Here is a 24,248-nt window from a genome sequence, read left to right as displayed (position 1 = left end):
TGTTCGTTGGTGCAGGGGCGAGAGGCAGGATTCATGTCCAGGTCCTTCTGACTTCAGAGCGGCAACGGGTGGGGAGGTAAGTCGGGGCCGGGGTGGAGGTGCACTCGAGCCTACGGAGCATCCCTAGGAGGGAGTGGGAAGCCTCCCAGGCCAGCTGCAAGCCGGTGGTGCAGCGCCCGCCCCCGGTCGCGGGCGCAGACTGGCGGCCGCCTCCGGGCCACGTGGTGCGCGCGGCGGGCGCGTCCGAGGAGCCCGCAGCGGCTTCCGGCTCAGAGCGCTCCGGGCCAGGAGAGCGGGCGGGCGCCGGGCTCAGGGCGGTGCGGGCGGCGAGGCAGGCGGAGGAGGCGCAGAGGAAGCCGGGTGGCCGGGGCGCTGCAGCTGGCGGCGTCGGAGCCGCAGCCTCGGGCCCCGGCGCGCCCCTCGCACCAGGTCTCTGCGCCCAGGGCGCACCGTGGGGAGGGAGGCGGCGCCGGCTGCCCGGCCACCATGGAGCCGGCCCCCTCCACCGATGCCGAGCTGCAGCTCCCTCTCCTCGCCAACGAGTCGGACGCCTTCCCCAGCGTCTTTCCCAGCTCGGGCGCCAATGCGTCGGGGCCGCCAGGCGCACGGAGCGCCTCGTCCCTCGCCCTGGCTATCGCCATCACTGCGCTCTACTCAGCCGTGTGCGCCGTGGGGCTGCTGGGCAACGTGCTTGTCATGTTTGGCATCGTCCGGTGAGTCCGCTTTGGGCTGGCGCCGCGGGGCTGGGCCTCGGGGTGAGGGTGGGGACCACGGACTTGGGACCCTGACCTGGGACCCCGGACTCCCGGGGTCTGCGCAATTCCTGCAGGGGGCACCGGGGACCCAGCGGGGAGACAGCTTCCATTGAGAGGAGGACTGGAATGTGTGTGTGTAACTAAAAAACATTCCATCATCTGTTGTCATCCCCGTCTCCATCAGGCTGTGGGACAGTTTGGCGACAGTTTGTGTGTCTGTCACGGTTTGTGAGTGGGTGATTCTGTTTGTGACAGTGCAATGTGTGTTTGGACCTCTGAAAACCTCGTAGGGGTGGGCAGAGATGCCCGAGGTGCCATGGGCCTCTGGGGAGACAGCTGTGTGTGGGTTGTCCATGCAGGTGGGCACAGGAGAGTGCGTGTCTGCACCATGCTGTAGGGCACTTACTAAGTCACATTTGGTGATCATCTGTTGGGGTCCCTGTGTTGCTGTGTGCTTGTCCCACACTGTCAGTTGTGATTCTGAGTATGTGACAATGTGACTGTGTTGTTCTTGTCAAACCTCTGAGCCCCTGGGGGGAGGAGAGCATCCAGAGAGGCTTTGGACACCTGTGTTCGTGCACCTGTGTGTGTGTTTGCTAACGGAAAGCCCATGTTCCTGGGGACAGGGGGCAACAGCTGTGGGCGGCCCAGTCGGCTTTCTGCTTCCTTCGCCAGTGGCCATCTGGTCACGAGCTCAGGAGTTGATTGAGAGAGGCCTCAGAGCCTTCTCGCAAATGCCCCTCATTTTCTCCTCCTCTCCTCTCACAGCTCTTCTTTCTGCCAAAGGCCGCAGTGGTTTGTTAGGGCTGGAGTGGAGTTTGTGCTTTCACCTTGGGAAGCGGAGTTCTCTTCTTGGTCTCTAGGCACGGTGCTGGGACTTTCGCAGAGCTCAAATATCATCAGCTTGCCCAGAAGCAGCCTTCCTGACCCAGCTCTGCCAGCTCAGACAGGGGCAAAAAGGGTGGAAAGGAAACTCCTATCCTATGACCACAAAAATGCCCTGGTGTTTACTGTTGGTTGGAAATGGGTCATCCGTGCTGGTTGACCAAGGGCACGGTCCTAAACCTCTCTGGGCTGTGGTGTCACCAGGCAGAGCAGATGGCAGAGGGCAGATTGTGGGCTCAGAAGTTGGAGATGTGAGCTGTGATCTCAGCCCAGTCCCTGGTGCCCGTCACAGCAGGGGCCCCATTTCTCCTGCCCCACCATCTGCCTCAGTTTCCCTGTCTGAAGAATAGAGACCCAGTCTCCTCAATTGGGAGTATGAATTCCAGAGTATGGGGTCTCTGCAGGGCAGAGTGTAGTGCATTCGAGCATTGGAGGGGTGGGTGTGAGTGTTGAGGGAGTTTTGGCATCGATGATCTCTGGAGAGATCTTTGCTCCTCCAGGAAGAGTGGAGGGCACGAGAAGCTCCTGTGCCTTCAGTGACTCATCACCAGCTGCAGTGGGAAGATTCCCCGAAGCACAGGCAGGATTGATCTTTGCTTTGCGTTTTTGTCAATGATTCTCCCCACTTTGCCTTTGGAGGTAGTGCAGGCTTTAGAATGGGCCAATCTGAGTATTAATCCCAGCTCTTCCACAAACTGGCTCCGTGACTTGGGTAAATCCCTCAGCCTCTCTGAGCCTCAGTCTCTTCATCTGTAGAATGGGGTAATAATAGAACCTTCTTCAATAGGGTTTTCGTGAGGTGTCAATGAGCGAGTATATATAATGCAGCTGGCCTGGTGCCTGGACCCAATAAATGGAAGCTGCCTGTGTGCTGAAGAGGAGGAATTTTCCAGATCCTTCAGAATACAGTGCCTATTAAAGAAGGGAATGAGGGAGGCGCTTGTCCTGAGGTGGGCCTGGGGGTAGCTCTGACTCTGAGAGGTCCAGGTTCCTGGCACTGCGCTCTCTGGGGAGGTCCTGGGAGCTCTGTCTGGGGGAAGCTGAGTGTCGGTGTGTTCAGTCCCGTTCCCGGCCTCTTCCCCAGGGCCTGTGGCTGGTGGGCTGATGAGCACAGCTCCCCTACTACCACTGAGCTGGGGGTGGGAGTGGGGGCTCTCACTTCTGAGGGTCCACTCAAGCAAGGCCCTGGGCTCAGCCTGCAAGGGGTGCTCCCAACCAACCTTCCCCAAATCACATTGTCAAATGTGTCTTGCAAGCAGCGTAGGGCCCCCATAGGTCTCCACACTGCTAAGACATTAGGGCCAACCTTCTGTGTGATAACTGTATCTCTGGGTCTGAATGATTTCATCCTCACCTACAACCCTGTGGGATGGGCACTAGAATCCTCATCATTATCACCTCTGTTTACAGGTGAGGAATCTGCAGTTCTGAGAGAGAGGCAAGGTGACTTGTTCTCCTGAGGTCCCGTAGGCAGCCCTAGACCCAGAGCTGGAACACTGGTCTTGTGACTCCAAGTCCAGAACTTTTTCCAGAGCTGCCTGGGGTAGGGGACAGTCACAGAATTGCATGTCCCTCCTCTCATCCTAGAATCCTCAGAGAATGATGGAGACAAAAGGACTGTGATCTTGCATTACTCAGCCCCTGTAATTTAGGCTGCTGTCCTTGGGGGAGGGGACATGAGGGGGGCTGGTTCCCCACTGAGAGGGAGGCTAAGCACAGGGCAGTTGCTGGGGCTCGGCTTCTGCTGGCAAAGTCCCCAGGGCAATGGGGGGAGGGGAGCCCAGGATGGGGAAAATGCCCTGGTCTATCTGGTTCTCTGGCACCCCATGCAGGGCCTGATACAACCAATAAGTGAGTTAGTTGATTGGTTGAATGAATGACTGACTGAATGAATGAATTCTGCCTGTCAGTCCTGAGCTTAGGCAGTTTGGGAGGCAGGGAAGGTTTGCCAGGGAACATCCACAGGACCCTTGTGGCAGGTAAGCAGGGTGGAATAGTGGCAGAGCTGGGGCTCTGAAGCCAGACATAGCCAAGTTCAAATCCTGAGGTCAAAGCCACTTACTTGCTGTGTATTTGGGCTAGTGCCTTCAGCTCTCTGAAGCTCCTTTCTTCACCTATAAAGTGGGAATAGCAATGGTGCATCCCGGGTTGTGGTGAGGATTAAATGAGATAACGTGTTGTATCTGAGCCTTTTAAGCCCTTGGGGAACAGGGAAGGTCTCCGTGTGAAGGAATGAAAAGAATTAGCTCATTCCAGAAAATTCTGTGGATGTACTGTGCTAGATGCTGACATGAGGAAGTGGTAAGGAAAAAAATACACTGTCCCTGCTCTCATGGAGCGTAGAGTCTGGGGGGAGAAATAGACATTCATTAGCTAGTCATCCAACAAGCTTAAATTTGTAGCTGTGCTGAGAGCTGTGGAAGAGTGTGGGGGGCTGGGATCCCACGATGGGGGGAGGGTCTCACCTGGTCGGGGAGTTCAGAGGAGGCCTTTGAGGAGCTGAAGGATGAGGAGGGGGTAACTAAATAAAAAGCTGAGGGAAGAGCCTGTGACGGGAAGCTTGACACAGATGAGACGCTGAAAAAAACAATCCAGGAATCTCAGAATCCCAGATCATGAAGCAGCCTCCGTTCCCTCCGCCCCCACACTCTGACCCTCTCCTGCTCCGTGGACCCGCCTGAGAAGCCCACTCCTCCTTCAGGATGCATGAGAGGGGCTTCTGGGAATTGCACTCGTAGCAAACAGCCTGTGGTTCCTGAGGCTTCCGTGAAGTGTGAGCAGGACTTTTGGGACGTCTGGTCCCCAGGCAGAGCATTGCTCCCTACTCCTGCGGTGTGCGTTTGGCCAGCGTGGTGACTCGGTCGGTCCTCAGAGCTGGACAAGCCCTCCTTCTGGGTGGAGTTGTGCCTTGAGCAGAGGATGTCAGAGTTCTTGTTGGCATCCTCTAGGCAGGGTAGACTGTGAAGGGCTTAGCAGACCGCCCCCCGGTCTCTGACAGGTGACCCCATCTTTGCTTTCCACGGCCCAGAACTTCCTGGTTTGCCTGCCCCAGAATCCAGGCAGGAGAGTGGAGTTGATGCTTTTCCACCTGGCCTCTTGTCTGTTCCACAGCATGCCCTGTCTCCCTGCCTCCACCTCTCCCTGATCCTGGTTTCAGCAAGTTCACACCCTGCTGTGTCTCCTTCCACCCCCACCACCCCCCTCCTGCCCCCTTGCTTCTTCGTGACTCTCTTTCAGGCTGTGTGCTACTCAGTGCTGAGCCCCTCGATCTCTCTCTCAGCCCGTGTCTCTTCTGACTCTCCTTGGATCAAATGCTGGCTCTGCCACCTCCTAAGATCTTCAGCGAGTTGGGTCACCACTCTGCAGCTCAATTTCTTCGTCTGTACAGTGTGGATCATGTTACCTGTCTCATAGGCACCCTTGTCCTAAAGATCGGATAAGACGATGTTGGTAAAGCGTCGTGTTTGCTCTCCCATCCCAGGTGACTGCAGCACAGAGCAGGGAGGGGAGGTTGGGCCAGGCAGTGTGGGCTGGGGTGGGTCACGACAGGTGAATGAGGGGTTCTGGTCGTCCCTTCTGTCTGTTACCAAGGTGCCAGGGGTTGCTGGGACAGGTGCTCAAGTGTGGGCTTTGCAGAATTGGGAGCTCTGAGTCCCTGTCTTGATTTTGGAGGCCCAGCATGAGCGCCTTGCCTTCTTATGTCCCTTCCCTCTCTTGCTCGGGTTGGGCTCCACAGACCGAGGGCCCCTAGGCAGGAGAGATTCCAGTGAGGTGACACAGTGCGGCGGTAAAGGTCGCGGCTTGGAGTCAGGTAGTTCCGGGTCTCCATCCCAGCTCGATCACATCCTAGTGGTGGCTTTGGGCAGACAGCTTAACTTCCCTGAGCCTCATTTCTGCATTTGCAAAATTGAGGTGATCAGGATAGGTTATGGAGAGGATCAGATGAGATCATGCATAATAGGCCCTCAATACAGGCTGCGATTAACCAGCACCCCTGCAGCTGCTCCAGGCCGCCGAGCGGGTGGCTGTGAGGCCTGATTGTCTGCATTTTCCACCTTGGGCCCTTTCCCTCTTCCTGCATCGTCTGCACATTTACTCACTCGACAAGCATTTGCTGATGTTGACCCCTGCCAGACCCATCCGGCCTCAGTTCCCACCGTCCAGACTCTCAGCTTAAGCCTCAGCATGGCCTCTGGCTCTTAACACAGCCCTGGCCCTTGGGACCCTCTGGTTAGTTACAGCTCCGGGGACAATTGCAGCTTCCTGGAGGTGTAGCTGTCCAGGGGAGGCACCTGACCCAGCCAGGGGAGGTGACGCCGGTGCTGAGTCGTGCAGGAGGAGCAGCAGTTGGCTACGTGGAGGTGGGGGGTGGAGTATTCCAGGTAGAGGGAACAACATGAACAAAGAAATGTTTAGCGGATGATCTGATGATCGAGAGCTGCAGAGGGCAGGGAAGTTCACCATGGCTGAGCTGAGGGTGCCAGGGGCTGGGGCAAAGACGGAGAGGCTGTAGGGACGAAAGTAAGATAGGTCTTGCAAGCAGGTGTCCTCCTCAGCATGGTTGTCAAGGTGCCTGCTGTGTGGTGGGCTTTTGCCAGGCCCGGAGCCAGTGATGAATCCACCGTCTATAGTCTCTGCCTTCCAGAATTCTCGGTGAGGTGCAAATGTTAGGAGACTCCGTGGACCAGCCCCAGGTAATTGGAGGCAGTTGTTCTCGTGGGGAGGTGGGGGAGGGAGGACTGAGTAGGGCCCTGGAGACAGGCTCAGCATGGCTGTGTTAGGGGCCAGAGGCTACGCTGAGGCTCGGGTTGCAAGTCTGGACAGTGGGAGCTAAGGCTGGACAGGTTCTTGGGTCCCCAGTAAGATAAGGCTGGGAAGTGAGGGAGCTTTGGGTCCCACGGGGAAGAGGACTTTGGAGCAATCGGTGCAGAGTGGTGTCCAAGAGGATGAATTTGGTGTGGGCGGGTGTGGGGTAGGACAGAGAGGAAGGGCCTCAATGTGGGGAAACCAGGGAGGCCAGTTTAGGGCAATGGAAGAGAGCTGTGTGACCTTTGATGGGTCACTGAAACCCTGGCCTCAATTGTCCCCTTTCTAAAATGGAGTGCTGTCAGACCTACCAGAAGGCGGGAGGCTGGGCCAGATGACCTCTGGTGAGGCTGAGCAGGGAGAGCAAGCAGCAGCCCTGGCTGGTGTTCCCACCGCACCTCCTGGCGCTGTCCCAGAGCCTACCCCTCCCAGGTCTCGGGTTCATTCCCTGGGGAGTGTGTGTGACTCACAGACACACTGGGGTGAGTCCAGAGGAGTCACTGAGGGCACTGAGGAGCCTCTGCTGAGCCTCAGCCATGTGCCGGAGGCTTCTCCAAGCCGCAAGACAGAGCTGCCATGGGGGCTGTAGGTTCTCGTTTATAGATGAGGATGGGAAGGCTCTGCCTCAGAGAGGCAGAGGTGCCACTGCTGTCACTCTGCCACTGCTGTCCATGAGACCCGTGAGGAATGGGGGCGAGAGCTGGGGATGTAGAGTTAGAGAAGGGAGGAACAGGCTGGGGAGGAGGGCAGATGGCTGTGGGCAAACCTCTGATGCCTCTGTGGGTTAACAGCAGTTGAGAGCCCGGACGGCGGAGCCAGACTGCCCTGGGATCACATCCCAGCTGTGCCCTTTACTAAGAGAGTGAGCCTGGGCGATATGTGCACAACCTCTCTGAGCCTCAGTCTTCTCATCTGTGAGATGGGAGTAGCAATAGACCCTCACAGGGTGGTTATGAGAAGTTCATGAGGCGTGACGTGAAGGACTTCAGCACAGAACCAGGCATTTGGTATGTACTCAATAAACGTTTTCTATCATTATGGCTATTTAGAAGAGGAGAGAGACTTGCTTCTCATTCATTTGATTGACATTTATCAAGCACCAAAGGAACTGGAATTATTGGGTGGATGCTATAGGGAGACTTTATCAGCTCAGTATTAGAAATTTTCTTTTACAATAAAGTTAACATAGTAGTTATTTCAGAAAATATGGAGAAGTTTAAGCAGAGACACACGTTACCCATAATCCCACCACAAAGAGAAAACCTTTGTCATTTTGGTCTATTTCCTTCCTGTGTCTTTTTCTGTGCCTCTGTGTGTGGGTGTGTGTGTGTGTGTGTGTTTTTTTTTTTTTTTTAAAGATTTTATTTATTTATTTTTTCCCCCCAAAGCCCCAGTAGATAGTTGTGTGTCATAGCTGCACATCCTTCTAGTTGCTGTATGTGGGACGCGGCCTCAGCATGGCCGGAGAAGCAGCGCGTCAGTGCACGCCCGGGATCCAAACCCGGGCCGCCAGCAGCAGAGCGCGCTCACTCAACCACCAAGCCACGGGGCCCGCCCCTGTGTGTGTGTTTTAATGACATCAGGGTCACACTATATTGAAAAATGATTGCATTATATATAACATTTTGTAAGGTGCCTTTTCACATAACATTACATCAGGAGTATGTTTTCATATTATCAAACGGTCTTTGAAAACATGATTTTTGATGGCTGCATTGTGTGAATGTGTTCTATTTGGGGGGGACTTATGTTATTGCCAATATTATACCAATCTAAATAATGCATCTGTGAACATTCTTGAACACTTATGTTTGTGCACATCTCGTATTATTTCTATAAGAAATTTTCCGGCAGGCAAAGCTCTCAAAGAAGGTATGGACTGCTGTGTAAGGTAGGGGGCTTCCCATCACTGAGGGTCGGCAAGAGGACACTGGAAAACCACTGGGTGGCGGTTCAGCAGTGGAGACTTGGGTGGAGCAAAGATAAGACAAGCGCAATTTCAGGCTCCTCTCACCCCAGCTGAGATTCAAAGAAGAATGCTTCTAGGATGCTGTGATCTCAGATTCCCCTTCTCGGCGGATGATGTCTTGACTTGGAGAGGAAGTGGGCCGTGCAAGGGCAAGGCATGATTTCATTAACCTCAGATTCCTGGGACCTCTAAATCCAATTGGCTACCCAGACATCAGAGCATGCACAGGAAGAGGGATAATCGTGGGGTAGAGCAGAAAGTCTGGCCTAAATTAGCAATTTACCATCAGGCAGGCTGCAGCGGCCCCATTACCAGCCAGGGGATATGGGCTGGGATGGGGTGCCTGGGTGGTGTTCTATTGATTTATAGCTCCCAGTGCAGCTGCAGAAATCAACATCTTTGTCTCTGGCGGGAGTGGGTGAGTGAAGAAAGATCTTATCTTTTGTAGCTTTTGGAGTCTTTCTTGATAAGTGGAAAGAACTCAAAATTCAAAGTCCTGTGAGGTCAAAAAGCCCCATTCAATAAACACAACGCAGGGAGAGGTGGAAACGGCCTCACTGCCTCCCCTGCAGAAGTAACCTTTTCACCAAGGCATAGAATTTTGGATCATGGATGATGATTCTCTTTATTGAACACTTATTTTGTGCCAGGCACCCTGCTTAGAGATGTATATATATCATCCCATTTAATCCTCACAGACCCACGTGACATGAATGTCGTTGCCCCCATTTTATAGATGAGGAAACCTGGGGCGCAGAGAAGTGATACAGCACTCTCAGAGTCCAGAGTCAGATTGAAATCAGGTCATTCTGATCCCAGAGCCCACGCTCTTAACCATTGCCCTGTCCTCTGCCACCCTGTATGTCAGGTTCAGCCCCTCTGATTTACAAATGAGGAAACCGAGGCCTGGAGAGGTTCTGTGTCTTTTGAGTTAGTGGCCAAGGCCGGACTGGAACTTGCCTTTCCTAACCCCCTGCCCACTCTTCTTGTGTCCCTTTCCACGCTTGGGATTAGATTAGCTGGGCTAAGGGAGAGCCAGAAGGTGGCTGCAAACAGTAGTACGTAGGAGCATGAGAAGTGGGTTCCTGTACAGGGCTGCCCGTCCTGGGGGCCACTGACGACACCTAATGGGCCCAAAGAACCCCAAGTTCCCTGGGGCAGGGCCAGCAGCTGGCAAGGCAGCCCCATTCTTCAGGAGCAGAGAGATGGGGTTCAAATCCAGGTCTGCTTCTTGCCGGCTGTCCACCTTTGGGCTCACCTCACTGAGCCTGTTTTTTCATCTGTAAAATGGGGATGAGAGAAAAACACCTACGTGGCAGGGTTCTGGCAAACATACATTCAGCAGCCCCTCCTAAGTACAGGCACAGTTGTAGGGGCGAGGCCTGCAACAGCGACCAAGACACGGTCCCTGCCCTCACGGAACTGCCAGTCTAGTGGGGAGAAGAAAGACAATGACAAAGAGATGTAAAGCCAAGGCTCTGGCGATGAGGTCCACTAAAACCAGTGTGAGAGGGGGCGGCAGGGCTGCAGTCGCGTCTGGGGAGATCAGGGGGCGGGGGGACAACTGAGCAGAGGCCAGTGGTGGGAGGAAGTGTTTTAGGCCGAGGGAACAGTGAGGGCAAAGGTGAAGGGAGATGATGTGCGGCCTCGGCGCAGGGCCTGGCCCAAAACAGGAAGTCGTTGGCGTTCATGATGTCTTCTGGCTGGTTGCCCAGCACTTGGGAGCCAGGCTCAGGAATTAAGCCAAGGGAGAAACACTGCTTCTCCCGGGCAGCCCAGATGCCCCTGCAGGACAGACAGAGATAATCTGTTTCCCTTGATTACAAAAACTCATCCTCCAGAAGTGCTAGGAAATGCCCGCATCTGGTGATTTTCCATTCCTCCCTGGGGGAGGGAGCAGAGCCCAGCACAGGGCCAGAGGGCTGTCCTTCTGGGAGGGACAGGTAGCCACAAGACTCTCCCTCCACCTGCTCAGGCCTTGTCATCCAGATGAGAGAGAGCTCAACAGCAAAACATGGTGTATTGACTCCATGGGGCTTTGCACCAAAAGTAGAACCGCTGACCTTTCTTGAGTGCGGACAGGGTGGCCAGCTCTGTGCTGAGCACCTCACATATATCATCTCATTTAATCCTCCCAACTCTATGAGGTTGGTACCACATTTCTCTCCATTTGACAGATGAGGACACTGAGGCTCAGAAACGATAATTCACTTGCCCAGAGCCACAGTTGGTAAATGGCAGTCAGCCTTTGAACTGAGGCCCCCTTGACTCCCAGAGCCAATGCGTGCCAAGCGTCCATGAAGCAACATCTGTGAAAAGGTCAAACCCATGATCCGCCCTGATTCCAACGGCAGGAAAATGACTTTTTTAAGCCAGGGATTGGGAGAGGCCATGGAGCAGGGTAGACTGATTTGTAAAGTTATTAAAATAATAAATTGTTAATAAATAAAACAAAAGTGAAACGCTGTTGTGTATCAGGCAGAGGGAGATGTAATCAGTAACACACAGCATGGCCAAAGGCCTGGAGGTGGGCTTTTCGGAACACCTGACTTTGGATCCTGGTTCTATCCACTCTACACTCCTGCACAAGCACCTCTCCTCTTTCAGTCATAGTTTCCTTCTGTGAGCAAAATGGGAATATATTGATACCCTCTTCCCAGGGTGGGAGTGGGCCAAGGGAGAGAATGTGCGTGAAGTGCTCTGCACAGGACCTGCCTTGCCCACTGTGCTCAAAGAGTGTCCTTTGGTAGGCGGACAGGTTAGGCAAACTGTGTGGCATCCACACAGTGGTCACTAAGAGTGATAAACTTGTGGGCAATATTTTTACATAGAATTGTGGGATTGGGGTATTTGCTTGGCGATGGTAAGGACTCAAAATAATCAAGAATCTACCAGTGACAACTATGGCAAACACGAGTATGTGCTTTGGTAATATTACACGACATGCAAAACCTCACTTCCTCTCTACAACACTTCTTGGAGGGAGGAACAATTTAATGTGCCTGTTTTAGAGATGAAGCAGCTGAGGCCCAGAGATGTAAGACTTTTGCTCAAGGTTAGTGTTTGACTGCAGGGCCTGCCCCCTCTCCATTCATCGCGCTGCCTCTCATCACATTTGAGCCCTGCAACAACCCTACGTGGTGGTTGTCATTGCCCTTTTCCAGGTGAGGAGACCGTGTGGCTCCCTGGCACCAACCTTTGCCTAGAGAATGGGCTTTCAGGTCTGTATCAGTCGGGGTCCTACCAGAAAGAAAGAACCAGTAGGACGTATTTCGAGGAATTAGCTTATGCAATTGTGGGGTCTGGCTCAGCCAGTGTGTCATTTCTTTGGCAGGCTGGAAACTCTCAGGCAAGAGCTGATACTCCAGTTCACGTTTTGTCTTCCTCTGGGAAATTTCTTCCTCTGGGAAGTTCTGCTCTTAAGGCTGACCCTCGTTATCAAGGATGATCTCCTTTACTTCAAGTCAACTGACTGTAGATGTTAACCACATCTACAAAATCCCTTCATGGCAACACCTAGATTACCGTTTGATTAAATAACTGGGTAGGGCCTAGCCAAGCTGACACATAAAACTAACCAGCACAGAGTCAGACAGACCCAGGCTTGAGTCCTGGTACTACAACCTATAGGCTGTGTGACCTTAGGCAAGTTTCTCTGCCTCTCTGAGCCTGAGCCCCCTTGTCTGCCAAATGCTGTGCTAGTGCTTACCACAGTCATTTGTTGTGAGGATGAAATGCAGTGATGTAAATCTAGTGCCTTTGTCCAGTGCCTGTCGCATAGAGACAGGAGACGCACACAAAAATAGATGGTCAGAAGCAGCGTTTTCTAATTGTAGCGTAATTGCTTGTTCCTGTGTTTGCTTTCCTCTTTACACTGGTTGCTCCCGGAGGGCAGGAACTGTGTCCCATTCATCTTCTGTCCTGTTTCCTAGCTCAATCCCTGACTCTAAGGAGGCATCACTAAGTATTTCTTAAATGTCTAGTTGGCACTTTGTTAATGAGATTCCCTCTGTGGGGTTGTTGGGATCTGTGATAAAACTCCCCCAACTACAAGACAAGAGGGAGATAAGATGTGCAGGAACTCAGGCCTCTGTTCCCTCTAGAGGAACCCCTTACCCTTCAGCTTAGGAAATCTTTCCTCCAGGCAGCCTTCTCTGATGCCCCCAGGCCAACAGACACCCCTCCTCTGTGTTCCCACAATTCTCTGTGTGTCCCCCATCAGAGCAAGGACCACATGCTTTCCAAACACCTGACTGCTCATTTCTCTCTCTCCTCCCAAAAGAGAGAGGGGTGGGGGGGGAGTATCATTTATTCACGGCTGGAGCCCCAGCCTTGGGTCTGACACTCAGGCGGCATGTCGGTGGGCGTTTGTACGAGGGACATGTCTTATTTTCAGAAAGCTACGGGCTGACGCACCACACTTGAGGAACTCTGCTTTCTTGGGGCCTCTGTTGTGTCTGGCTGCCCCATTCCCTGGTCCAGCCATCTTTAAGGCAGAAGCAGAGCCAGGGTGATGGAGAAGAGCTTCCCTTCCCTGGCTTCCACGAGTATCTTGTGGTTCTTGAACTGAACTGAAGGAGGCGTCTGCCCTGTTTATTGCTGAGCACGACCTGGCCGGCCTCCCACTCACGTTCAACACAGGGGCCTTGCAGTCCCATGTTCCAGTCCCTAATCTTCTCCTGTGACATGCTCACTGGGCCTCATTATAATTAACCACTTTCCTTTCTCAGGCTTTGCCAAAACTGAGACAGCTAATTAATTTCTGGCCACTCGCCATTCCTGTTAAATGGTGGGCAGGGACGTAGCTTGCAGCCCTTGCTGCCCAGCTGGAAAAGCAGCCACCCTTTGTCTGCAAATAGAGGGAGCCCCAGCTGGACCCCGGCTGGCTGGCAGTGGCTTTATTTGAGTTGTTTGTTCCCCCAGTGGGCAGAGCCTTTGTGATCACTGCTGTAGCTGTGTCTCGGTCTCCTCATTTGTAAAACAAAGGGATTAACTTGACACACAGGGAGAGGATGGGGTAGAGGTTAGGAGTGTGGGTTCTGGAATCAGAGGGACGCGGGGCCCAACCCAGGCCCTGCCACGCCTAGCTGTGGGACTAGGTGTGTTACTTCACCCCTCTGAGCCTCAACATTCCTCACCTGTAAAATGGGGATGATAATGCTCACTTGCTTTTGTGGTTGCACAGATTCAGTGGGATGGTGAATACACACATGGCACTTATTTAGCAGGTAGCTGGCACACAGTAAGTGCTCAGGAAATCCTCTCACCAGCTGTCTTTCCTTCCAGTGCTAACATTCCATCTTCCTGGTGAAAGAAGTCCTTTTGTTGGGAGAGCTGGGGAGTGGAGCAATTTTAACAGATGTTGCTTCTGTGTCTTAGTCCACAGCCGACAAGACTGTTAACCCCTCTGTATTAGTTTCCTAGGGTTGCCATAACAAATGGCCATAAACTGGGTGACTGAAAACAACAGAAATGTATTCTTCACCGTTCAGGAGGCTAGAGTCTGCAGTCAGGCAGGGCCCTGCTCCCTCTGAAGGCTCTAGGGAAGAACCTTCTTTGCCTGCCTCCTGGCAGTTGCCAGCCATCCTTGGCATCCCTTGAACTTGCAGCTGCATCCCTCCAATTTTTGCCTCTGTTTTCACGTGGCCGTGTTCCCTCTGTGTGTGTCTCTGTGTCCCTTCTTATAAGGACACCAGTCGTGTTGGATTTAGGGCCCACCCGAATCTAGTATGAGCTCATCTTAATGAATTACATTTGCAAAGACCCTATTTCCAAATAAGGTCACATTATGAGGTTCTGGGTAGACATGAATTTTGGGGGCACCTGTTCAACCCAGCATACTCTCCAAGGCTCACGTTCCTCCTCTGCATGAGGATGATGATAGTAGTAATTTCATAGGGTTGTTGGAGTGATTACATGAGATAATTTATGTAAATGTGATGGTAGAATTCAATAGAATATGTCAGGCCCGTATGAGACTGAGTCAGTCATAGAGATGGTGGTGAAGATGATGACAGTGATGGGGACGGTTCCATCCATGTTCCCTACATTGGCTAACCACTGGACACGGGGACCTAGAATGTAGGCATCCACTAAGAGCCCAGGGCCTCGGCAGGAATGCTGAAGTCTTGGACAGCAGCCCCCCTTCACCTTTGGCCTCAGCCACCTTGAACCCTCATCTGAGACTTAGCTCCTGGGAGGGCAGCTTGGAGAAGTAGAAAGAACTTGGCCTCCCCGGAATCAGGAGAATTGACGCTCTGTGTAACCTTGTGCAACTGTCTCTCCCTCTCCAGGCCTTAGTGTCCCCATCTACAAAGTGGGAGAGGAGGTTTGAACTCAGCGTGACAGATCAGAGCCTCTTCCAGTGCTGAAGTTCCAGCACAGGGCTGTGTGTCCCACCCCATGGGTGGCAGATTACCAAGGGCCAGCAAAGGACTAAGGAGCCTGTGACTCCCAGGGCAGCTCACCAGGTGTCATTCCCATTTTCCTCATCTGAACAAGAAAAGAAGCCGCTATGATATGAGTGTGCCAGGCAGTGTGCTAGGGACATCATAGGCATGAACTCAATGGATATTCACCACACCTTCAAGAGGTAGGATCATTATACCCAGATCACAGAGGAGCAAACTGAGGCTCAGAGAAGTTGGAACTCACCCAGGGTCATACAGTTAGTTAGAGGCAGAGCCGGGGCTTAAATCTAGGTGTGTCTGGTGCCACAGTCCATGCTTCTCGCTGGGCCGCACTTTTACTGTATCGGTGTCCTAGGGCTGCCGTAACACATTACCACGAACTTGATGGCTTAGAACAACAGAAATTCTTTCACAGTTCTGGAGGCCAGAAGTCCAAAAAGTGTCTGCAGGGCTGCGCTCCCTCTGAAGGCTCTTGGGGAGAATCCTTCCTTGCCTCTTCCAGCTTCTGGTGGCTCCAGCCCTTCCTTGGCTTGTGGCTGCACCGCTCTAATCTCTGCTTCCATGTTCACATGGACTTCTCCTCTTCTCCCTGTGTGTCTCTTACAAGGGCGCTTGTCATTGGAGTTAGGGTCCACCCCGATAATCCAAGATGGTCTCATCTGGAGAGCCTTAGCTTAATTACATCTGTAAAGACCTTTTTTCCAAGTAAGGCCACATTCACAGGTACTGGAGGTTAGGATGTAGACTTGTCTTTTTAGGGGCCACCGTTTAACCCACTACAGTTATTAAAGCCTTGGTGGTGACAGTATCTGTTGAGTCCCTGGCCCGCAATGTGGAGGTGCAGGGAGTGGGAAATTTCTGGAGCAGTTTAGAAGTAGAAGGAGATGAACAAAGTTGTGAGTTGGGGAGGCCAATCTGGGGGGCATGTGTGACAGGGATGTGGCTTAAGCTGATGTTCCAGCAGCAGTGATGCTGGTGAGGTAAGACATACATGAAAACCACACCTGGGTATGGGTGAGTGCAGCCAGCCACAGGGCAGAAGCCTGGAAGCTTGTGCACAGAGGCCAGCCCTTCCTGTTGTGGCATATGTCCACATTAATGGATTGGAGCTTATAGATACCACAGAAAATGGATTTGGCCTTGCTTTCTTGTCTGGAGAGACGGGAGAAGGCCAGGCCTGAGCACCAGTGTGTGTGTCTGCAACGTGATTTCCCTGTATCATCTCGGGCCCTCCATTAACCTAAGAGGGTGGTATCATCTTTACTCAGATAACCACATTCATGAATGCATGAGGGGAGGACTGAGATGGGGGCTCCAAGGAATGGCCACATGGTGCTGAGAAAGCAACTAACCAACCAGCCATGACAGATATGGAGCACTTTCTTGTATTAACTCAGGTCTCACCACAGCTGGATGAGGTGTGTACTGTTGATATCTCCATTTTCTAACACGTGGAAGGAATAAGGGTTAGGTTTAGATTCTATGATTCGGTGAGCAGAACCAGGAAAAATAGTGCCAGGTGAAAAGGAGGCAGTCTTTAGCTCAAAAAAAAGAGAAGGAATTTGCTTACCCTGTGAGTTGTCCCAACAATGGGATGGGTTATGCCCGCAGGTGGTGAGTTCCCTGTCTCTGGACATACTCAAGCAGAAACTGCATAGCCATTTGTCTGGAGTGCCGTAGAGGGGATGCTCTCACCATGACGGTTCCTTCTAGCTCTGAGATTCTAGGAGTTTTTCCCAAGGAGAACATCAGATAGCTGTGTGCACAAAGATGTTTATCACAGCATTATTTATAATAACAAAGAAGTGGAAACAACCTACGTATCTTTCAATAGGGGATTTATTAAGGGGCTTTAGTATCCATAAGTAAGACTAGATCCAGCCTGCAGTCTGTTTGTGTGGTCCTTGAGCTAAAAATAATTTTTATACTTTTAAAGGGTTGTACAAAAAAAAAACCAAGGAAGAATATGTGACAGAGATCTTGTGTGACCTACAAAGCCTAAAATATTTACTCCCTACTCTTTACAGAAAAAGTTTGTTGCCCTTTGGACTAGAATAACAATCAGTCACCAAAAGTTATATTAATTGTATCTATGGATACAGAATGATGGTCACAGCATATTTTTGAGAGAAAGAAGCAGGTTATATAAGTTTTACAGCAAGATCCTGTTTACGTATATAAAACAGGGTATGTGTGTTTGCATGTTATCTGTAATGATGGTCTATAATATTAATGGTGGCTTTTAAACTTTCTTTATTAAATGATTCTGTATTGTTTGAACATTTTATAGTGAGCAGCTGTCATTTTTGAGATCTCAAAAAGCATTTGGGAATAAAATTAATTCTAAATACTCCAGCAATCCACACTGTTTGGGACCAAATGAGTTAGTTTTTTTTTAATGAAGTACAATTGACATACAGTATTATATTAGTTTCAGGTGTACAACATAGTGATTCAACATTTGTATACATTGTGAAATGGTCACCACGGTAAGTCTAGTTACCGTGTGTCACCTTACAAAGTTACTACATTATTACTGACTATATTCCCCATGCTGTACATTACATCCCCATGGCCTACTTATTTTATAATTGGAAGTTTATACTTCTTAATCCCGTTCATCTATTTGCCTCCCCCCTCCCCTCTGGCAACCACCAATCTGTTCTCTGTATCTATGAGTCTGAGTTTTGTTTTGTTTTTTTGGTTGTTTGTTTTGTTTTTTAGATTCCACATATAAATGAAATCATGCAGTATTTGTCTTTCTCTGTCTGACCTGTTTCACTTAGCATAATACCCTCAAGGTCCATCCATGTTGTCAAAAATGGCAAGATTTCATTCTTTTTTGTGGCTGAATAGTATTCTGTTGTGTATATATATATACCACATCTTATTTCTTTATCCATTCACCCATTGATGGACACTTGGATTGTTTCCATATCTTGGCCATTGTAAATAATGCTGCAGTCAACATAGGGATACAGATAGCTTTTCAAGTTAGTGTTTTCATTTCCTTTGGATATATTCCCAGAAGTAGAATTGCTGGATCATATGGTAGTTCTATTTTTAATTTTTTGAGGAAACTTCATAGTGTTTTCCATAGTGGCTGTACTAATTTACATTCCCACCAACAGTGTACGAGAATTCCCTTTTCTCTACATCCTCGCCACTTTCCACTTGTTATCTCTTGTCTTTTTTTTTTTTTTTTTTTTTGTGAGGGAGATCAGCCCTGAGCTAACATCTGTGCTAATCCTCCTCTTTTTGCTGAGGAAGACTGGCCCTGAGCTAACATCTATTGTCAATCCTCCTCCTTTTTTCCCCCAAAGCCCCAGTAGATAGTTGTATGTCATAGTTGCACATCCTTCTAGTTGCTGTATGTGGGACGCGGCCTCAGCATGGCCGGAGAAGCGGTGCATCGGTGTGCATCCGGGATCCGAACCCGGGCCGCCAGTAGCGGAGCGCGCGCACTTAACCGCTAAGCCACGGGGCCGGCCCACTTGTCTTTTTGATAATAGCCATTCTGACAGCGTGAGGTGATATCTCATTGTGGTTTTGATTTGCATTTCCCTGATGATTAGTGATGTTGAGCATCTTTCATGTTATGTGCCTGTTGGCCATCTGTATGTCTTCTTTGGAAAAATGTCTACTCTGGTCCTCTGCCCATTTTTTAATTGGATTGTTTGTTTTTTTGCTATTAAGTTGCAAGACCAAATGAGTTTTGATCTAGGCTGAAGCTGTTTTGTTGGATTTGGTTCCTAAGGTGCCACAAGGTTGATCAGACTGAGGTGCTATTGGGGCTCTTACCTTGTTGCTGCTGTTGCTATTGTTTTTGCGTTTAGATCTCTTGCCCCTACTTTGACCCCCATGGGCTGTTGTGCATAAGTGGGGGAAAAAACCGCTCAGTTTAAAAACAAATTAGCTACTTTGGCGAAATGATCTGACAACATTTCCCTTTGCCGCTGCAGAGCTGAGTCACTTCAGATTCAGGGCAAACTGGGTCAGGCCCAGGTGTCCTTCAGGGAACTCGGGTTCGTCTGGGTTGAGGATGGAAGGGAGGAGGAGAGGAGGGTAGAAAGGAGAGAGGGAAGGGGGGAGGAGGAGTCCCATTTGAGCTCTTCGACTGTGGCTGGTTACTTCCAAAGGATCAGGGCACTTGACTCCTCTGTCCCACAGGGAGTCCTCCTGTAAACGCTGTATCCCCTCTGTACCGCATGGAGGGGACACGGTTCCTGACCGAACGATGTCCCAGTCTAGTGTGGAAGACAGACACGTCGACATTCATTTATTCACCAAATGTGCTTGGAGCACCTGCTTTGTGCTAGGCGCTGCTGCAGGTTCTAGGCGCATAGTGGTGACCAAGACGAATGCCATGCCTTTGGGGAGTTTGTTTTAGTTCCCAAAGAGAGTATGTGAGGTGTGCACAGAGTACTTTGGGCCCACAGGAGAGAAGCTGAAACCGAAGTCAAGAGGAAGTCACCTCTACTCAGCCTCTTTCTGACTCTGCAACCTTGGGCAAGTTCCTTTACTGCTCTCTATAAATTAGAAATAATAAATCTATCTACCTCATAGAGGTGTTGGGAGGATTAAATGATGTAAAATGCTTTCCCAGTGCCTGGCACATAGTCAATGTCCAACAAATGTTTATTATCTATTAAAAAACAGACAAAACACAGGAGTAAGTGGTACATAGTCGCGCCTGAGCTAGACCTGGCATGTCGGTGTTGTCCATAAATACTGGCTGCCGCCCTCTTGTGACCAGAGGTGTACGTTTTGTTCTGAATTGACCTCTCCTCCTTGCCCCACTGGGCCCCATCATTGTGCCTGTGACATTGTTCTGATGTTTGTAAGTCTGTCTCTCCCTGACCCCACCTGAACTGTGGGCAGATTGTCTCCAAACCCCCAGACTCTAGCAGGGTCGAGGAATGTCTGAGAAACAGATGAATGCCATGGAGCTAGCCCGCCTCTGGACCAGGTCATTCCACTTGGGCCTGGCCTCCAGACTGGGGTCCTCCCCACAGCCAATGTTTGATAAGCTAGTGCAGGTGGCAAGGAGGCTGGGGACGGTGAACAGCAAAGCCGGACCTGAGTGGTTATGAGAGTGGGCTCTGGGAACCAGATCTAAGTTTGAATCCTGTCACTGTCACTTCCTAGCCATGTCTTCCGGTGAGCCATCAAAGAACGGGATCTTCTGCTGATGGTATTAACACTCAGGGTTGCAGTGAGGATGAAATGAAATCACGCATTTGCTGCTTTTGGCATAGTGCCTGGCTCATGAAAGAAAAGACTCAGAGAGAATGTTCCTTAAAGAAAACAACCCACCCAAAGCTGTCGAACCAGTCCCCTTGAGGCCGTGTACAAAGGAGGCCTGTTTTAGCCACCTTCTGGGCACCAGGCATTAAGATGTCAGCCAGTGTAACCAACTGCCCCGGGTTTGCCTGGGGGAGAAAATTCTTACTAGGAGCTTGCTTGTCAGCTAAGAAGCCCATCTCTCCAGAGGCCCAGGAGCGTGTGTGGATTTAATGTGGCCTTGGCCGTGCTTCAGTCACAGAGCACGCCCCATGTCCACCAAATTGAAAGAAAATTAATAGAGGTGCTGATCTTCCCTGGCGGCGGGGCTTGTTTCACAGATGACGGAATGAGTTTGGGGCTCTGAAACGAACATGGTCCTCCACTCGGTGCTTCATATAAGGGAAGCCTTGTAGAGGACTGAAAGGGACGGTTGGGAGCAGATTCCCCAGCAGCTGCATAATTCAAGATGAGCTAATAGGGATTTTGAGTTAGAAAAACCCAAGGCATCTGAGAGTCAATAGAGGTTCAGCCAGAACTTACTGTCCTTCCCGCCGGGGTTGGGTCCAATGGTGAAGATTGAACCCTATGAGAAAAAAGCCGAAAAATATCAGGGGAAGAAATCCCCAAAGGGCTGCCAGTTCTTGTCTATGTGCTGGCCAGTAAGCTAGACGCTTTCCTGTGTGTTGGTTCCTGAAAAGCATGATTACACTGAAATTACCAACGAGGAAACAGTTTCAGAGAGGTGCAGTAATTTATCCAAGATCACACAGCTAAGTCTGTTGAGGAGCCAGGTTCTGAATGGCTCTCAAGGATTCCCTCACTGCACTCGCTAGCTTAGAAAACAGACACAGGGACAGCACTCGATTATCCACAACTTCTTTTGTTATTGTGGGTAAAATACACGTAACATAAAATTTATCCTTTTAAGCATTTTTAAGTGTACATTAACTACATTCACATTGTTGTGCAGCCATCACCACCATCCATCTCCAGATATTCTTTCATCTTCCCAAACAGAAACTCTGTACCCATTAAACAATAACGCCCCATTCCCCCCTTCTCTAGTCCCTGGAAACCACCATTCTACTTTCTGTCTCTATGAATCTGACTACTCTGATTACCTCGTATGAGTGGAATCATAGAAGTTTTTGTCCTTTTGTGACTGGCTTATCTCACTTGACACAATGTCCTCAAGCTTCATTCATGTTGTAGCATATGTTGGAATTTCCTTCAAGGGCTGAATAATATTCCATTGTATATAAACACCGCATTTTGTTTATCCATTCATCCATCAGTGGACACATGGGTTGCTTTTACCTTTTGGCTGTTATGGATAGTGCTGCCATGAATACTAGTGTACAGATATCTCTTTAAGATCCTGCTTTTGGGCCGGCCCCGTGGCTTAGCGGTTAAGTGCGCACGCTCCGCTACTGGCGGCCCGGGTTCGGATCCGGGCGCACACCGACGCACCGCTTCTCCGGCCATGCTGAGGCCACATCCCACATACAGCAACTAGAAGGATGTGCAGCTATGACATACAACTATCTACTGGGGCTTTGGGGAAAAAAAAAGGAGGAGGATTGGCAATAGATGTTAGCTCAGAGCCGGTCTTCCTCAGCTAAAAGAGGAGGATTGGCATGGATGTTAGCTCAGGGCTGATCTTCCTCACAAAAAAAATAAAAATAAATAAAAAATTAAAAAGATCCTGCTTTTAATTCTCTTGACTATATACCCAGAAGTGGAATTGCTGGATCATATATCAATTTTATTTTCAATTTTTTGAGGAATTGCCATGCTTTTTTCCACAGTGGCTGCACCAGTTTATATTCCCACCAATGATGTACAAGGGTTCCGATTTCCCTACATCCTTGCCAACACTTGTTATTTTCTGTTTTTCTGATAGTAACCATTCTAATAGGTGTGAAGTGGTATCTCATTGTGGTTTTGATTCGTATTTCCCTAATGATTAATAATGTTGAGAATCTTTTCATGTGCTTGTTGGTTATTTGTATATCTTTAGAGAAATGTCGATTCAAGTTCTTTGCCCATTTTTTTTTATTGATGTTTTAATAGTTTATAACATTGTGAAATTTTGGGTTGTACATTTTTGTTTGTCCATCACCATATATGTGTCTCCCTTCACCCCTTGTGCCCACCCCCTACCCCCATTGCCCCTGGTAATCACAATACAGTTTTCTCTGTCCATGTGTTGGTTTATATTCCCCATATGAGTGAGATCATACGGTGTTTGTCTTTCTTTTTCTGGCTTATTTCACTTAACATAATACGCTCCAGGCCCATCCATGTTGTTGCAAATGGGATGATTTTGTCTTTTTTTATGGCTGAGTAGTATTCCACTGTATATATATACCACATCTTCTTGATCCAATCATCAGTCTCGGGACACTTAGGTTGCTTCCACTTCTTGGCTATAGTGAATAATGCTGCAGTGAATCCTTTGCCCGTTTTTTAATCTAGTTGTTTACTTTTTTATTGTTGAGTTGTAGGAGTTCTTTATATATTCTGGATATTAACCCATTATCAGATATGTGATTTGCAAATATTTTATCCCATTCTGCAGGTGGTCTTTTCATTCTGTTGATAGTGTCCTTTGCACAAAGGTTTTTAATTTTGATGTAGTCCAGTTTATCTATTTTTCTCTTGTTGCCTGTGCTTTTGGTATCATATCTAAGAAATCCTTGCCAAATCCAGTGTCATGAAGCTTTCGCCCTATGTTTTCTTTTTTTTTTGTGAGGAAGATCAGCCCTGAGCTAACATCCATGCTAATCCTCCTCTTTTTGCTGAGGAAGACCGGCTCTGAGCTAACATCTATTGCCAATCCTCCTCCTTTTTTTTTTTTTTTCCTCCCCAAAGCCCCAGTAGATAGCTGTACATCATAGTTGCACATCCTTCTAGTTGCTGTATGTGGGACGGACGCGGCCTCAGCATGGCCGGAGAAGCGGTACGTTGGTGCGCACCCGGGATCTGAACCCGGGCCGCCAGTAGCAGAGTGCGCACACTTAACCACTAAGCCACGGGGCCGGCCAGCCCCTCTATGTTTTCTTCTAAGAGTTTTATAGTTTTATATCTTCCATTTAGGTCTTTAATCGATTTTAAATTAATTTTTTAAATTTTATTTATTTATTTTTCCCCCCAATGCCCCAGCAGATAGTTGTAGGTCATAGCTGCACATCCTTCTAGTTGCTGTATGTGGGACTCGGCCTCAGCATGGCCGGAGAAGCGGTGCATCGGAGCACGCCCGGGATTGAACCCGGGCCACCAGCAGCAGAGCATGCGCACTTAACCACTAAGCCACGGGGCCGGCCCTAAATTAATTTTTTATATAGTGTAAGGTAAGGGTCCAATGTCATATTTACAACTTTTTGAAATAGAAAAAAAAAGATAATTAGAGAAAAACAGTAGGGTTTTGAGGGGTGGGGCAATAAATGATTTATCTTTCTAGAAAGTTCAGTTTCTGGTCCACTCGTGCTCTGCCCTCCATCTAGCCTCCAAGTAGTAGTCAGAATGATCTTTCAGGAAACACACATAAATCAAACCACGTCACTCCCCTGCTTAAAATCTCCAATGGCTTCCCATGGCACTCAGAATAAAATCTAAACTTCTTGCTATGGCCCGAAGGCTCTGCATGATTTGACCCTTGCCTTTGACTTCTGCTGCATTTCCTGTTACTTCCTCTCTGGCTCACTGCCCTTTAGTTACACTTGATTTCTGACCATTCCTGCAGCTCATCGAGCTCTTTCCTGCCACAGGGTCTTTGCACAGGCTGTTCTTTCTGCCTGAAACAACCTACCCCATTATCTTCACATGGCTGACTCCTCGTTCTTCCCAACCTAGCAGAAATGTCATCTCGTCTCAGTCATCTTGAACTGCCATAACAAAATACCACAGACTGAGTGGCTGAAACAACAGAAATTTATTTTCTCACAGTTCTGGAGGCTAAAAATCCGAGGTCAAGGTTGCCAGTATGGTCAGTTTCTAGTGAGAGTTGTCTTCCTGGCTTGTAGATGGCTGCCTTCTTGCTGTGTCCTCACATGGCAAGGGGGGGGGGAGAGAGAGAGAGAGAGAGAGAGAGAGAGAGGGAGGGAGGGAGAGAGGGAGAGGGAGAGGGAGGGAGAG

The 24,248-nt window shown here is 49.9% G+C and overlaps 1 protein-coding gene across 1 annotated transcript in view; it reads left to right on the top strand.

The window, feature by feature from the left end:
* The first annotated feature begins 293 nt into the window (after positions 1-293).
* OPRD1 (opioid receptor delta 1) overlaps positions 294-24,248 on the top strand; it is a 34,427-nt gene continuing 10,472 nt past the window's right edge. Inside the window, exon 1 of the mRNA XM_004425847.2 lies at positions 294-713. Within this exon, the coding sequence (XP_004425904.1) occupies positions 487-713 (227 nt within the window). The 5' untranslated portion in view covers positions 294-486. The remainder of the gene's footprint in view (positions 714-24,248) is intronic.

This window comes from Ceratotherium simum, chromosome 22 (assembly GCF_057802395.1).
Source record: "Ceratotherium simum simum isolate JZ-2026a chromosome 22, ASM5780239v1, whole genome shotgun sequence".
Lineage (NCBI taxonomy): Eukaryota > Metazoa > Chordata > Mammalia > Perissodactyla > Rhinocerotidae > Ceratotherium > Ceratotherium simum.
The sequence above is the reverse complement of the archived record's forward strand: the minus strand, read 5'-3'. Positions and strand labels throughout refer to the sequence as shown.